Genomic DNA, 15,300 nt, shown 5'->3' on the forward strand with positions numbered 1-15,300 from the left:
GTATAAATCTCAATTTCGATAAAACTAACCCTTATGACTGGTTTTGTGGTCCAGGCTCACATATTCTGAAAATACATACGTACAAGTTTTTAAACACTCCTCCCGTTTTCCACTGGACAGAAAAACATAGTTCTTCTGCCCCAAAATCACTCAATGCTGAGCCAAAAATCAGAGCATTGTTTGCATAGCGCCATAGAGCCCCAGCATTTTTTTTTCAGGGGAATTAAAATATGAATGGCTTACTAGTAGTCACCTCATCATATTTAGCTGAGATAGAACAAATAATTTTAACATAAAAAAAATCACACCCTTCAGCTTTAAGGAGCTCAGTGTTTGGGGAGGGTTCTTCACTACAGCATGAGTGTGAAGGTGGTTCTGAGGAGGACAGCTCCAGTCATTTCTGCCGAGCCACAACCGAACTACAGCGAGCAAACGTCCCAGAACCTGCATGTTTGGCTCTGGCATGGCCTCCCCCCCTCATAAGTGAGCATTATGGATTAGTGGAGGGGAGGCGACTGTAAATCCCCACTCTTGTGCTGATCTGGATTTAAACGCTGGACAGATAAATTGTCATTTGAGGAGAGTAGCAGGCGAGCCGGTACAATGGATACGAACATGCGCAAATTTACGGTGAGAAGATGGTTTTCCGTGTACCTGCGGAGAAAGTCGCGATCCAAAAGCTCGAGTTTATGCAAACTAGAGGTGGGTATCACTTCATTTGCTTCGTTTACCAACCTGTGTGTCTTATTTCTTGAATTAAAAGTGTGGAGCGCCTGTAAACAATGTCGAAATCTGACGGTTGCGGTGTAAAGTTGTGATGAAGTGCGAAATGTGAAAACGCAACGTCAAATATTCCAGTGTTCAGTGTTGCCGAGATTTATTAACAAAGCTCTTATTTTGTTATTTACATCAAACATGCGTTGTATTTTAGATTAGATTTCTCATAGGTTTTGGTTTGAAATAGCCTGAGCTGAACTAGTCAAAGAAAAGCATAGGCTAGCCTCTAGGAATATGTAGCCTATAGAGAATTCCCCATAATCTGGAACCCATCCTGAAGGATCCTAATGGGAGCAAAGAAACCACTAAAAATCAAATAAGATCCCACTGCTGTTCTTACAGTATTTATTGTTTCCTTTTGTATGTTGTGTATCTTTACACATTGCATATATTGTATGGGGTTAACTGCAGCAGGAGAATTTCACAAAGCTGTAAGCGTTTTAAAAGAGTTTCTTTAAATTTTTGTGATGTCCTATACAGGAGCATTTCATCACTGGTTTATAAAGCTTTTGGGACCCTAATGGTTTGATCGGGACTTGACACTGACACTGCAAAAACAGTAAAAATTCTGTTTTTTTTATTTTATTGCACAATATTTTACATATTTTATAGGTAAAAACAACAGAAATGTATTGCACATAAACCATCACATTCGTTTATGTTGTATATTTGAAAAAAAAAAATGTTATCAGGTAGATTTAGAGTTATATATGTTGCATTTACTCAGATGGTGTTTTGTCTCTGTGTGGGCAAAACTCTACACTCTAATTATTATCTACATTCTACACTAATTATTAATTTTAATATTATTATTGCCCACTATTTCTGGAGAGTTTTTTTGTGTGGCCTTCCTTTGTATACTACCTGTTATTATCAGCACATTTTACAGTAAAGAAGAAAAGAAGGCTTTAATAGCTGAAAAAAGTAAGTCTACTGACATTATACTGTACTGTATAATACATTTGCATTTACAGTTAATCTTTACAATATACTCATCAAAATGATTTTACATTATGCCTTTAACAATGTCACTGTTCTGCCAGTTCTTCCAGCCACAACATCCAGTATTAACTCCAGAATGTTTTTTTTAATAGTATAATGCATAATTTTTTAAGTATAATTAGGCTCAAGATTGAACTACTTTTATAAATTTTATTCAATTATTATTATAAAAATTTTAGACCAATTCTCATCAGATGCAGTACATACCAATCTAGACACACCAAGTAGAAGCAGTAAACAACAACATGTCCTGGTTAGATTTCTAACAGCTGTGGACCCTTCGTCATTCAAGTCAAGTCAAGTCAAGTTTATTTGTACAGCGCTTTTCACGATACAAATCATTGCAAAGCAACTTTACAGCAAATTAAGTTTCTACAATATTTAGTGGTAGCTTATCAGTGGTGACTGTCAGTTAATGTACATATGGCAGAAATGTACAGAAAAATCATTCAGTCCTGTGTTGTTTTTGCTGAACCCTTAAATGTCTGCTGGCAACAATGATCAAACCTGACATACCTGTCTCTCAGTATTAAAGGCAGAGTAAGTGATTTCTGGTAGCCAATGTTGATATTTGAAATCACGGCCTCAGAAGAGTTGCATTCCAACTGCAACTCTGGTGGCTGTGCCCTTGCCCTGATGTCCACTGGATGATGAAATGGACCCAACTTTTATGTCTGTTGTTTCTGATACCTTTACACTAAACTGATGTGTGTCTGGAATAATGATAGAACACATTTAGGCTAGCAGGCTGTGTTCAGTTTAGCATCTCATGGAAAAGTTTGTGTGTGTATATACTAGCTTGTAATTTAAGCACTTGTTAGTTTTTGTTTCTTTATGGATTAAATTTACTTTGTCTTTTTGTAATATTTAAGGAGAAAAGCTTTCTTTTTCAGTGTTAAAAGAGTTGCATTCCAACTGCAACTCTGGTGGCTGTGCCCTTGCCCTGATGTCCACTGGATGATGAAATGGACCCAACTTTTATGTCTGTTGTTTCTGATACCTTTGCACTAAACTGATGTGTGTCTGGAATAATGATAGAACACATTTAGGCTAGCAGGTTGTGTTCAGTTTAGCATCTCATGGAAAAGTTTGTGTGTGTATATACTAGCTTGTAATTTAAGCACTTGTTAGTTTTTGTTTCTTTATGGATTAAATTTACTTTGTCTTTTTGCAATATTTAAGGAGAAAAGCTTTCTTTTTCAGTGTTAAGCAGCTAAATGTTGCTACTGTTGTCAGAAATGAATTTCTGATGGTTTAAAGCCCCATCCATGCACCACTGAACTTAACAAAACTCTAGACACAGCTTTTTGAAATGATGGGTCATGGAATGTTCTATGAAATCCATATGCTGTTTATTTTTAGATTAGCAAAGTACTGCACTCTACAAACTAAATGACCACATTTAGCCTGCATCATTGTCATTAAGATCCATATTCTGAATGGTGTTTATTCTGAAAAGATGTGTGCTTCAAGATCTGCCTATTCCAAATTAACTATCGCACGCACATTCTTTCCCCACTATTATGTCTTCACTGTTGAAATGATAAACATTTCACAATGTTTGTTAATTCCAGACAGTAATTAAAGGAACTCATTATTTCTCAAATGTATTCCTGGCAACAGCACAGTGAATTGGAATATGTGAAACATTAAGACACTCACCTGTCTGTATATTGGATATATTTTCATTTCTTTTCATGTTCATCAAATTGAAAATCTGTTTTCAAAAACTCTCCATGTCTCATAGCACAAATTGCTTTTGTTTGGACATGCACAGAAATAAACAAACCATGTTCAGATAAGCAGTTTACATGATGCAGAATTCCGATTAATACAAGCATATGGACGCTTTTCACATTTCCGGGTTTCTCAGAAGCGGAAGTCATCGTAGTTGGGTAGTACTAGTAATGGGAGACTACGTCAAATATATATTTTGCATTCACATTTTGCTCAAATAGCAAAAGAAACACTTCACAGCAATGTTTTCACAACTTTCAAAATAAGGAAACAGATACGTTTTACTTTGCTGATGACTGCTGAAACATCACAGTCTGTGAAAAGGGCCCATTGTCAGTTGGTTTCATATTTCTAGAGGATTAATCAAGTTATGTTGATCAGGTTAATGCATTTACAGGATACATACAGAGTATGAATTTGACCAAATTTGTATGTGCATGCAGACATGGTCAATGGTAGTGATGTTTAGCTCTAAATGTCCGACACATTGAGTCTAATAGAGAAGCAGAAATAGATGTCCTTCATTCATCTTCTTCAGGTTATGATCCTCAGGCTATTATAAAATCCCACTGTGTACAAAAGGTGTTTTCTACCACCTTAATAAATTTATGTATTGACTCTAGATTTGAAATGTCAGTAATTCTGAGCATTATGAGTTTAGATGCTCATTCACAGTGTTTTGAGAAGGTCTTGGTAACCTTTACTGCAGATAAAGACAGTCTGCGGTCACAGAACCCTGGAGAGCTGATCGTATTTACACACCAGTGAAAAGTCTAGTCAGCATATAACACAGCCCGGGAAATGAAATGGCTGGAGTAATTTAGTTAGTGCTAGCACAGGCCCATCACTAAGCTTAGCTTTGAAGTCATCAGGTTTGGCAAAAGCAATCATGTGGAGGTAAAATGATAAGAAGACATGTTTAATTAAATGTGAGATCAGTAATCAACATTGCACAATGCAAGACGAAAAGATCAGTGAATGATGTCAGTCTTTGATGTAATAGCGAACGACTGCCCAATGTGATGCTTACATGCAATATATTGCATTGGGTTTTAGTGTTGTGGTTTTTGATTTATGATTATTTTAAATGAATAGTTCAACCAGAAAATTTACTCACCACCAAGCCATCCAAGATGTAGATGAGTTTGTTTCTTCATGAGAACAGATTTGGAGAAATTTAACATTACATCACTTGCTCACAAATGGATCCTCTGCAGTGAATGGGTGCCGTCAGAATGAGCGTCCAAACAGCTGATAAAAACATCACAATAATCCACACTACTCCAGTCCATCAATTAATATCTTGTGAAGTGAAAAAGCATTGTAATAAGCAGTACTTGTTTGCAATAAAGAAATCCATCTAGATGGTTTTAACTTCAAAGTGTTCATTCTGGCTAAAATATGAGTCCTCTATCCATAATATTGCTTTCTCTATTGAAAAAGTAATCTTGTCTGAATCAGGAGAGAAGTATGCACTGTTCAAGCACAGTTTACAATTGAAAACAGTCAAAAACATTTCTAAACGAACATGTGTATAAAACATATAAAAACAGGTAATGGACTCTGGAGTAAACATCATTATGGTTTGAAGAAAACGTCTTAATGATAAATTTGTTTTTTTTTACAAACATGAAGCTAACAGTAATTGATGGAATGATGTCATGTGGATTATTTATATTTGAATTGAATTCTGCCAAAGTGCGTGTTTGTAAGTGTTCGTTAAATGCGTAACGTTAATTACGTGAGTACAGGTCTGAAAATAATATATGAAAAACAAAATTATTTTGCATAAAAACATTATAGCTTATATTTGTTAAGTACATTTTTAAATTAATGTAAAAACTAAAATGAATGGTAAAACTGAAAGTTATTTTTTTAAATTGTGTTCAGCATGGTGGGCCGCATTTGAATTCGTGAGGGATCGCGGGTTGAGATCCACTGTAATAGAAACTTTAATGCTTTGTTTGAAAGAAAAATATATATTGTATCTTTTTCTCATATCAAACTTTCCAGACAGAGTAGGCTGACCAGGCAGGTGTTTATCCAGCTAAATCATCCTAGACCAGCGGTTCTTAATCCTGGTCCTTGCGACCCCCCGCTCTGCACATTTATGTTTCTCTTACCACTTCAGGTGTTTGTTCCATTCGACCGTAAGTGCCCTGCGAAGTGGACATCACAGGATATTCCGCCATGATTCCAGTTCGAAAGAAGCGTATGTTCCATTCAAAGGGTATTAAAGTGCGTGAGACGTGATTTCTATGCAAACCTCATGATTACGGTTAAAAACCCCTTCACACTTCTGTAGTAAGTTTTGTCTGTGTGTGGAGACACTGCAGGCAGTGGTGTAGCGCAAATCTGTGTTCTTAAGTGAAGTAAACTTCAGCCGATTTCCCGTGTGCAGGGAGTAGAGAGCAGTGAACACTATGTAGGTAACATGTCAATCGGAACACAGTTCATTCACGGAGTTCTCTTCTAACAAGCTGGATATCTTTATCAGGTGTGTTAAACAAGAGAGACATGCACAATATGCAGAGCAGGGTGTCACGAGGACCAGGATTAAGAACTGCTGTCCTAGACCTAAAAGCAGTCAAGTAAACTACCCACATATTTTTGTTCTCACCCCTTAAACAAGCTTTCAGCCAGTGAATCCATGAGAATCGTTTTAATCTACAGGAGACAGGCGTTTATGCAATAATTATTTTTTTTTATTTTGTGCCAGGAGACACCTGGGAGGATATTAAAGGGGTCGTATGATGCTGCTAAAAAGAACATTATTTTGTGTATTTGGTGTAATGAAATGTGTTTATGTGGTTTAAGGTTAAAAAAACACATTATTTTCCACATACTGTACATTATTGTTTCTCCTCTATGCCCCGCCTTTCTGAAACGCGTCGATTTTTACAAAACTCATCGGTCTGAAAAAGCGAGGTGAGCTGTGATTGGCGAGAAAGGAAAAATTGAAATCGCATCATATGACCCCTTTAAGCGATCAGGAAAAGGCTCAATCTCTGATGTGCCTCATGTGGTTCCCATCAGACTATTTCAGCTACAAAAACACCTAAAATATCAACCCTTCAATTTCAGTAAATTAGTATACACAGATGGCATAGGAAGAATAGTGAAATATTTGTCTCTTAAGACTGAATGCTAAAAAAACATTTACCTGAGGTAAAAAAGGAGAAGAATGGCAAAGAAAAAAAGCTCAGAACAGCATGAGGGAGATAATTAGCCCTCAAAGGCATTATTATTTAACCTCTTATTTTCCATTCAGTTTTTGAGATCTTTATCCTATTCAGTCTCATTGTTTATACGTAGGTATTAAAAATACAGAGTCGTTAATTGAGTCGCTATGAAATCTACAATTCCTCACAGTTCCCATAGGTAGCATAAACAAAGCAATATTTTTTCATAAAGCAAACGACATTGTTCTGCTATGGTAATAACATCTTTATCTGTGTTTACAAAATCAAAGAAATACGGACATGAATAGAGAATGAGATGAGAATATAAAGGTCACAAATGACTATGCATCTGTTTACAAAGGACAATTTTGAATTTTTTCTCTCCTTGTTGTTGTATATTGGCCTGATGTATTTCTTTATTTAAAATTCATTATGTTGATGATACCAGGTAGCTATTGCCATATCATATGCTCTTTGAAGAAGCCAGATTTCAGTAATCCTTTTTTTGTAAAGGAAGCCATGTAATTCTGCTCTCATCATTCTGTATTCAGGGTTACGTGTAGATTCATCTATAATTTGATGCATGTTAAGTTTATTAACAATTCATCACATGGCTAATCTACTTATGCAAGAGCTGAAGTCAAATCTAAGCTAAAGTCCAGGCATTCATTTCTATACAGGGATCTAACAGATCTGAATCCATATCAGGTTATGTAATGCTGTCCAGATTGTCACGTGTCAGATTTGCAAAGGTACCATAGATTTTATTATGACACATGGGTAATTACTTCAGCAAAATTGAACATGCCAAGAACTGCTGGGAATTATATTGTAAAAAATAATGTGAAATAATAGAGTACTTAAGTCGACAATAAAAGCTCTAATCTGTCTGAGTGCAATGATTTTACAGTGATGTGTTGACTGAAAACAGTGAAGTGAAATTGAACTAAAATAAGAGTGTTTGGATGGCTGTGCTAATTGTTTTGAAAGCATTGACCTTAGTTTGTTGAAATGTGTAAAATATATCCATGATTATGTAAAAATATATCTTATACATCTATCTTATAAGTTCTGCTCTATAGCTTTTGTCGATCATTTTTGAATGCAATAACAAGACACTATAGGCCATGCATTACAGAGATTTGACAACAGTGAAGGGAGTTTTAGGCCTTGTGCTGTGCAAAAGAACACCCTTTAATTGTGGAAAAATCTCTGCAGTGCACAGCTTTGCTTCATTTTGACACAAAGGACTGGAATTCTGACTAAAATTGATCAAATTTGAATTGTGGTGAGCATAAATCAGTGATTACTGGATATTTGTATTTAGATGTATGGCTTGTTATAGCAATGTGATACTGTGTTGCTTGTGCTGTAGGACTATTCTTATTTAATAAAGTAAGTTTACATGCTCTTTGTGGCAGATTGTGAGCTCTCACGCACAGACAGAAGCTGGTCTAGTGTGTAGGCTGGTGTAGAGCATCTAAGATATTACTATACCACACTGTGCCGTATTTCAAGATCCATCTTTAGATTACAGTACCATCACAGCAGTCCTGCCGCAGTAAAATGTAAATAGATTTTTGGCACTAGAATTGTAGAAGAATTAAAGAAAAAACATATTCACTAAAAATAAACTGTGCTTGCTGAAAGTGTTGTTTATCTGCATGCACTGTCTGGTGTTGTTTTAGCACCCAATTTATATCATAAAAAAATGAACCTTTCACCTTATTTGCCCTTTTTTTTCTAAGCCATCAAGCAACCCATCAGATCTGAAATTCAGGTCATACCAGCTCACTTTCATCATGCTGTTGATATCCAGTGATGTGTTTAAACAGGGTTCTGATCTACAGTGTTTGCCATCTCTATCTAGAGCTGGTCCCACTGAGTATTTATATGTGATTTATTCATATCACTTTTAATTTTCAAGTCTTTCCAAAATGAGCCATAGTTGCATGGTTCAGCTGAAAATAACATCAGAAGTTTTGGCTTTTAAAGCAGAATCTTGAAAATGAAATGGAACCTAATAAGTGACTAATTTTGAAAGCTAAATGTATCGATTCTGTATCTCATACACACAAAGCATATGGGATACTTAATTTGAGTGGAGTTTGGAGGTTTAGCTAAGCTAAAGTAGCATTTAAAAAAAACATTTTCACTGCCTCGCAACTAGAGAAACGTCTAAATGTGAATAAAAAAAAGAAAACCAAACAATTTAACATAAAACAAAATTAAACACACTCTTGTTTAAACACACTGTCACTCATTAAATGTGAATTTGGCCAAAAGTAATTATCTTAGAAGGCTGCATAATTGCTGCCTTTCATTTGAAACAGACTTCACGTGAGGAGTGATTATAATGTCATACAATTCACAATGGGTTTGTATTGACCCTCTGTTGAGCAAAATAAAATGAATTTAGTGTCTGTTTGTTTTTGATTGCAGTAGCACAGCTTTTGCACAATCAAAAGAAAATTATTTTGTGAGATGAGTCTGAAAATGGAACCACTCAGGCCGAATCCTAAATTGAAAACAAAATTGAAAAGCCTGTTTGGTTTGTTGACAAGTGGAAGGCAATTTTTTCTTATAAGTGACAAATTCAAAATCAATCTTCATAGATCATTTCCTTGCACTTAAATTGAATGCAGCCTATAAGAGTAATTTGATTATATAAGGCCGAGTCCAGGACTAGTTGTCACACTACTGTAAATATTTCTCAAGATTTGTCATATAGATGTCACATGTTTATACAATCCACAACTCTTAAACTTCCCCATGTGACAACTAGCCCCAGTCTCTGCTGTATCATTTCCATCCCCATGATCCAAAGGTGAAATATCACCAAAGCAGAGTTTAAAATTCATCATCATATTCTGCTGACGATCATGAGTTGTCATGAGGCTCTTTTGCTTGGCTTGGCTTTTATGTGCGTAGCTCAACAGGAGCTGTCAGAATTGTTAATCAGGCCTCAGTGCTGAAGGTGAAGATTGTATATCCTCAGTGTACTGATTATCACGTCACAGGAGTGGCCCAGGCTGGACTGTAGTTATGTAACGCAGCTGCACATTTATTTATTCGTTTGCGTGGCGTGTCAGTCCCAGTGCATCATTCAGCTGTGCTCAGCGTTTGAGTTCACAGGCACATTTCTGCAGTGTGGCAGTCCAGACTGTCCCCTCTGCAGGCACCCACCCTCACTGACGGGGTACCTGGCACAGACCCACAGAGAGAGAGAGGAGAGAGAGAGAGAGAGAGAGAGAGAGGGCCGTTATTGGGAGATGACTGCATTTGGAACACAACTGACCCATCGCTACGCTCCTTGGTTACTGTTACTCACTCAGACAAACCGTACAGAACAGAATTAATTTGGAAATTTCTGTTATTTTCAATACAATGTGCCCATAAAGTGGTAAAAACTGAATATTTAGCTTGCGTGAAAACAGCAGCTGTGGTTGCCAGAACTTTACCATAAAAAATACAGCAGCAACATTTAAAAAAATATAAATTTATAAATACAGGTGCATCTCAATAAATTAGAATGTCGTGGAAAAGTTCATTTATTTCAGTAATTCAACTCAAATTGTGAAACTCGTGTATTAAATAAATTCAATGCACACAGACTGAAGTAGTTTAATTTTTTTGACATCCACTTTAAAAACACAGAAAAAAAAACAAGCTGAGGTAAATAATATATAAAAGGTGCACAATGTCATACACAAAACACCATCATGACACTAAAATAATGCAAAAACATGTAACAAAACCCTAATGTACATAAATAATATGAAAACAAACTAGAATAAACAGTTATTTCAATAAAAAGAAACATCAAGTGTGATTTTTCTTTTTCACTTCCAAAAACTGTAGATTTAACAGTATTTTAATGTAAAACAACATGAAATGTCCCATTAGATATATTGCACTTTTACAGAGTAAAGGAATTTTACCAAAGCATTTTTACAGTTTTTACTGTTAAATTTGTATTCGTTTTTATTAATTTACCTTGGAGCAATTGTACTGTAAGTGTTTTTTTTACTGATGAACTCATTGAACGCATTTATTTAATTAAAATACATTTTAATGATACTTTTGATTGTGAACAGTATGTGTGTGTGTGCGTCTAACCTCAGATTGTGCCAGGTAGACTGTCACTATAATTATACTGTAAATCACTTTGGATAAATCACAACCTGATAATTACTTTTATACTAAAAATAAATCTGAAAATGAACATGATATTTAACACCGCTTGTACACTGTAAAGGTTCTTACTTTAAGGAGCTATTTCTAACTGATAAAGATGTCATGAATGATTTATAGTTTAAATTCTATTATAATGTTTCTAATGTTTTTTTTTCTTCTTCTCCAAAATCATCCAGATATATTTATGTTGTTTGTGAACTAATCCCTAATGCCATTGTACTCTATGAAATCACAAATCCCAGACAAATCTGCAGTCTTTAGCTACATTTTCTGTATCAAGTTCAAGGAAAAATATGCTAACTAGATATACTGTACAGTTTAACGGGCTATCAGAAAAGAAAAAATGTAGGGCTGGGACTAGGTTACATGCATCGATTGTTGATTGGATTTTGAGATGTGGCTATTTCAGAAATGTTTGCATCTTGAACAGTGTATGTCTCTGTGCTCTACTTTTGTGTGTAGTTTAGTTTGAACAAAGAGTCAAGTACCAAGGGCATGTAGCTCTTTGTAAATGATAGGTTTTCTAATTCTGCTTAAATCTGTGGAGCTTTCTGCAGGTTCCACACGGACCTGTGATTCTGATTGTTATTTGTATATTGCGCGCTTTTGCTTTGTAAAAAAAAAAAGCACAGAGTAAATGAATATGGCAATGGAATCCTACACTGATGATCACACCATCTGAACCCTTTTCCTTGACCTGTTGTTTACTACTGTTATTCATAATCCCAGCTGGCATCATATCACCAAATATGCTTAAACACACGGCTTTATGGCAAAAGCATTTGTTTATTTTCCTCTGAGCCGTGCCATCTGTTGCCTTTGCAGGATGACAGCATCTTAAAGGAGTTTGATATCAGCCATCATGTGAAGGAGGGCTTTGAGAAAGCAGACCCGTCACAATTTGAGCTGCTCAAGGTGTTGGGTCAGGGCTCCTACGGAAAGGTGAGCTTTGAAAATGCTGCGTCTGACTTCTTCTCTGTGTGGTACTATAATGCAGACTCATCAATTGCTAAAATTAGATATGCCATTTGTTTGGATGTAATTTTGTTAATGCAAGTGGAGTTTGGGGTAATGGATGTAAAACCATTTTCAGTGTCCCTTTTAAACCCTTCAGTTGAAATTTAGATAGTCAGGATTTACATTACATACTATTAAATGATTATCCCTTGTCTCAAAACAAAAAATAACAGCCTGTTCTAAAAAAAATAGTAAGCTGTATGCAGGCAGCACATTATAATTGCATGATCAACACAAAGGCCATTCAGTAAGGTAGGCTGCATTATCAGAGATACCTTTGGAGAAATTTTAAGGTAGCATAACATTTTTTTTTAGCAGAGGAGGCAATTCCAGAATGCAATGCATTGATCTTAATTTAGAAAAAATAAATAAAATCCAAGATGGCAGTATAATATAATTAATTATAATTAAAATGCATTCACTACTGAAAATTATGTGTGCTGTGTATTTTGTTTAATAGAGTACTGCATTGTTAGCTTAGCAACATGCTAATGCCAAATTCCACTGAAATCAATTGTGTGTTGACTCTTCTGGGCTATTTATATGCGTTCCTTCCTATTTAGAATATTTCAGATGAATCATTCATGTTCCATGTTAGTTAGGATGTTGCCTTAGCTGGTTGTGTTGTGTCTTTAGAAGTCATATGATACTGTAGCTTTGTGTGAAGAAGACTGTTGAATTTTTAGCCTTGATGCCTTTAAATGCTGGCTGCATAGGCAGTTCACCAAGTTTTAGAGCATGTAAAGAATTTTCAAGAAAATTCTGTCTGTCAATCTTTACACAAAGCTGTCATACGTCTTAAAACGACTTCACATATACTGTCATATGGATATGTGGTCCTCTTTTATGATGTTTTTCCACCTTTTTTGGAGCTTGACAGCCCCTGGACACTGACTAAGGACTTGTTTACACCTGGTCACTTGTGTGTTTTAGTAATCGGATAGCTATCTGATTTGTTAAAACGATTCCATTTACACTTGGCCACATAAATGTGTTTTCACAAAATGAAAATAAATCTGATCTTCAATTCCCAAGCTATATGCTAATTCAATGAAACGTCGATCAAAAACATCAATGAAAGCAACAGATATGAGCTGCATTTGATTTATCTTCAGCTAAGCCCAAGATCAAAGCACAACAAGAGAGAACACTGGTAAAATAATCTAGTCTTAGTACTTTTTACAAAGATGAGAGTGTGTTTAGCATCTGCAACTTGCTTTCAGTTTCATTTGCATCAGTTTGTGCATCAGCTTGCTGAGGAGATACTTATCTGCGGTGGCACGTGTTGCTGTCATATCCTGCTATAACGTCATATAGCCTATATTAGACGCTCTTACACTTTTATTTTTTTAAACATTTTGGGAGGAGCAAAATTTACATATGTGGTTTTAACATCCTATGTGGTTTTTTGAACTCATGTTTTATTTTACAGGTGTTCTTGGTTAGAAAAATCAAAGGTTCAGATACAGGACAACTCTATGCCATGAAGGTCTTAAAAAAAGCAACACTAAAAGGTAAAACTGACGGTTAATTATGTGCTCTGAATTTTGATTTCTTCTGTACAATTTGTGTGCTTTGCATTTATCAATCTTTCCCTAGTATGCACTGATGTAAAACCTGCAGTTATTTCACTGCAGCATGACATCTAACCTATGAGTCATAACTGAGCTGCTAGGAGGTCTGAAGTGCTCTCTAGTTGATTTTTAAGGAGTATCTGAATCATCAGATTGTTTAACATGGGGAAAAGGTCCCCCTCAGACACCCAGGCAATTTTCCTGAGTGACAATTTTTCAGTATTGCGCACTTCAGATCCGTAGCTTCCCTAGAACAAAGACAATGAATTAATCTCAAACAACGAACAAAGCAGATAAACCTGAAGCCTTAAGCAGCAAACTTGACTTTCCTCATCACATTTTTTTTTTTGCCTTTGTTTTTACACAACAAACACAAACACAAAACAGCAGTTATCATAGTGATTCATAATGCTCAGTTTGGAGTGGTAGTTTATTTCACAACCTGTTCACAACCCACATAACCTATTCACTCGATGTAACCATGGTTACATCCCAAAGTCTTTGCTCTCGGCGGATGATGTTGTGCAAGTTTTTCATGTGCGTGTGAATGAAAATAACAGTATTGTTAACTGTGGCACCTCACTGTCAGACCACAGCAGTGCTGCAGCTGTTACGTAAGACAGACCATTCAATGTAAAGCACGGTGTGAATGAAGCATCCAACATGCTGCTTTTGATTTCAGACTTGTCAAAGGTTTGTAGTTAAGTCCTGCAGGTTTAAAGTGAAGTCTGTAATTTTTTTATATTAATATTTACAGAATCAACTAAGAACAGGTCATTCATGTAAACACTGACTTTTAAAAATAATATAAATCATATCGGGCACAGTTCAGATCATCTTGCATGCATGTAAACAGCAAAAAGAATGAGATCTGATATTTTTCATTCACATGTGGTTTTATATGGTGCATCTAATTACTGTACTTATGTCTAAATGCCCATATCCGATCTTTTCTTAATAACCATGTTTAATAATCACTGTAATGTAATACTCATTTAGACATCCTCATATCCAAAGTAGGATCTTGGGAGCTACAAGATGGCAGGCAGCTTTAAAATTTGTCAAGCCAACACCTTATTAATAGGGTGACAAATTATTAGTTTTTCTGCAAACATTTAAAGCAATGAGTAGTAACCACTTTGACATGCATATGAAGATGCAATCAGGTTATTTGTGGTCATATAAACCTGTTAACCCAATTGCCATTATTTGGTAGGAATCCATATAAATGTCACAGGCATTTTCTTGTTCTGGAGTGCGTTTCACAAAAACAACTATGGTCGCAAGTTCCGTCATTACCAATATAGTTCAATGGAACTTGTGACCATAGTTAGCTAACGTCTCGGTTACGTATGTAACTGAAGGAGGGAACGGAGACGTCACGTCGTGACCGACGAATTGGGATCTCGCTTCGAGAGACCAATCTACTTCGAGTGTAAACTAAACGAGCCAATGGACATTGGCATGCGATGATTGCATCCAGCTGCCGCTGATCACAGCGTGAGCATAAAAAGGCCGCTCAGTGGTGATACAGCAGCAGTGGTGACGGGACGTCTCCGTTCCCTCCTTCAGGAAACGAGGGTTACATACGTAACCGAGACGTTCCCTTTCAGTTGGTCACTACGAGTCACGTTGTGACCGACAAATTGGGATCCCTACCAAAGCACCATGGATCCTGCCCCTTCCAGTGTCCTGTGCGAGCCTCCTGCGCCCCCTTTTTGTGGTAGGCCGGGGCTCGCAACAAGAAGACCAGTCACCATTGTCATAGCACTACCACTCAGTGAGATTGGATAACACTGGGAAAACGTACCCGT

General features: G+C 36.3%; 1 protein-coding gene across 2 annotated transcripts in view; it reads left to right on the top strand.

Annotated features, from left to right (window-relative positions):
* The first annotated feature begins 414 nt into the window (after positions 1-414).
* Positions 415-15,300, top strand: part of rps6ka2 (ribosomal protein S6 kinase, polypeptide 2) — a 59,900-nt gene continuing 45,014 nt past the window's right edge. The window contains exons 1-3 of one of the 2 annotated variants that reach the window (XM_016566265.1): positions 415-702; positions 11,721-11,837; positions 13,345-13,426. In XM_016566265.1, coding sequence (XP_016421751.1) covers positions 604-702; positions 11,721-11,837; positions 13,345-13,426 — 298 coding nt within the window. In that variant the 5' untranslated portion in view covers positions 415-603. The remainder of the gene's footprint in view (positions 703-11,720; positions 11,838-13,344; positions 13,427-15,300) is intronic. The other variant, XM_016566266.1, reaches the window with a different exon arrangement.

Source organism: Sinocyclocheilus rhinocerous, unplaced genomic scaffold (assembly GCF_001515625.1).
Source record: "Sinocyclocheilus rhinocerous isolate Xijiao unplaced genomic scaffold, SAMN03320098_v1.1 scaffold512, whole genome shotgun sequence".
NCBI lineage: Eukaryota > Metazoa > Chordata > Actinopteri > Cypriniformes > Cyprinidae > Sinocyclocheilus > Sinocyclocheilus rhinocerous.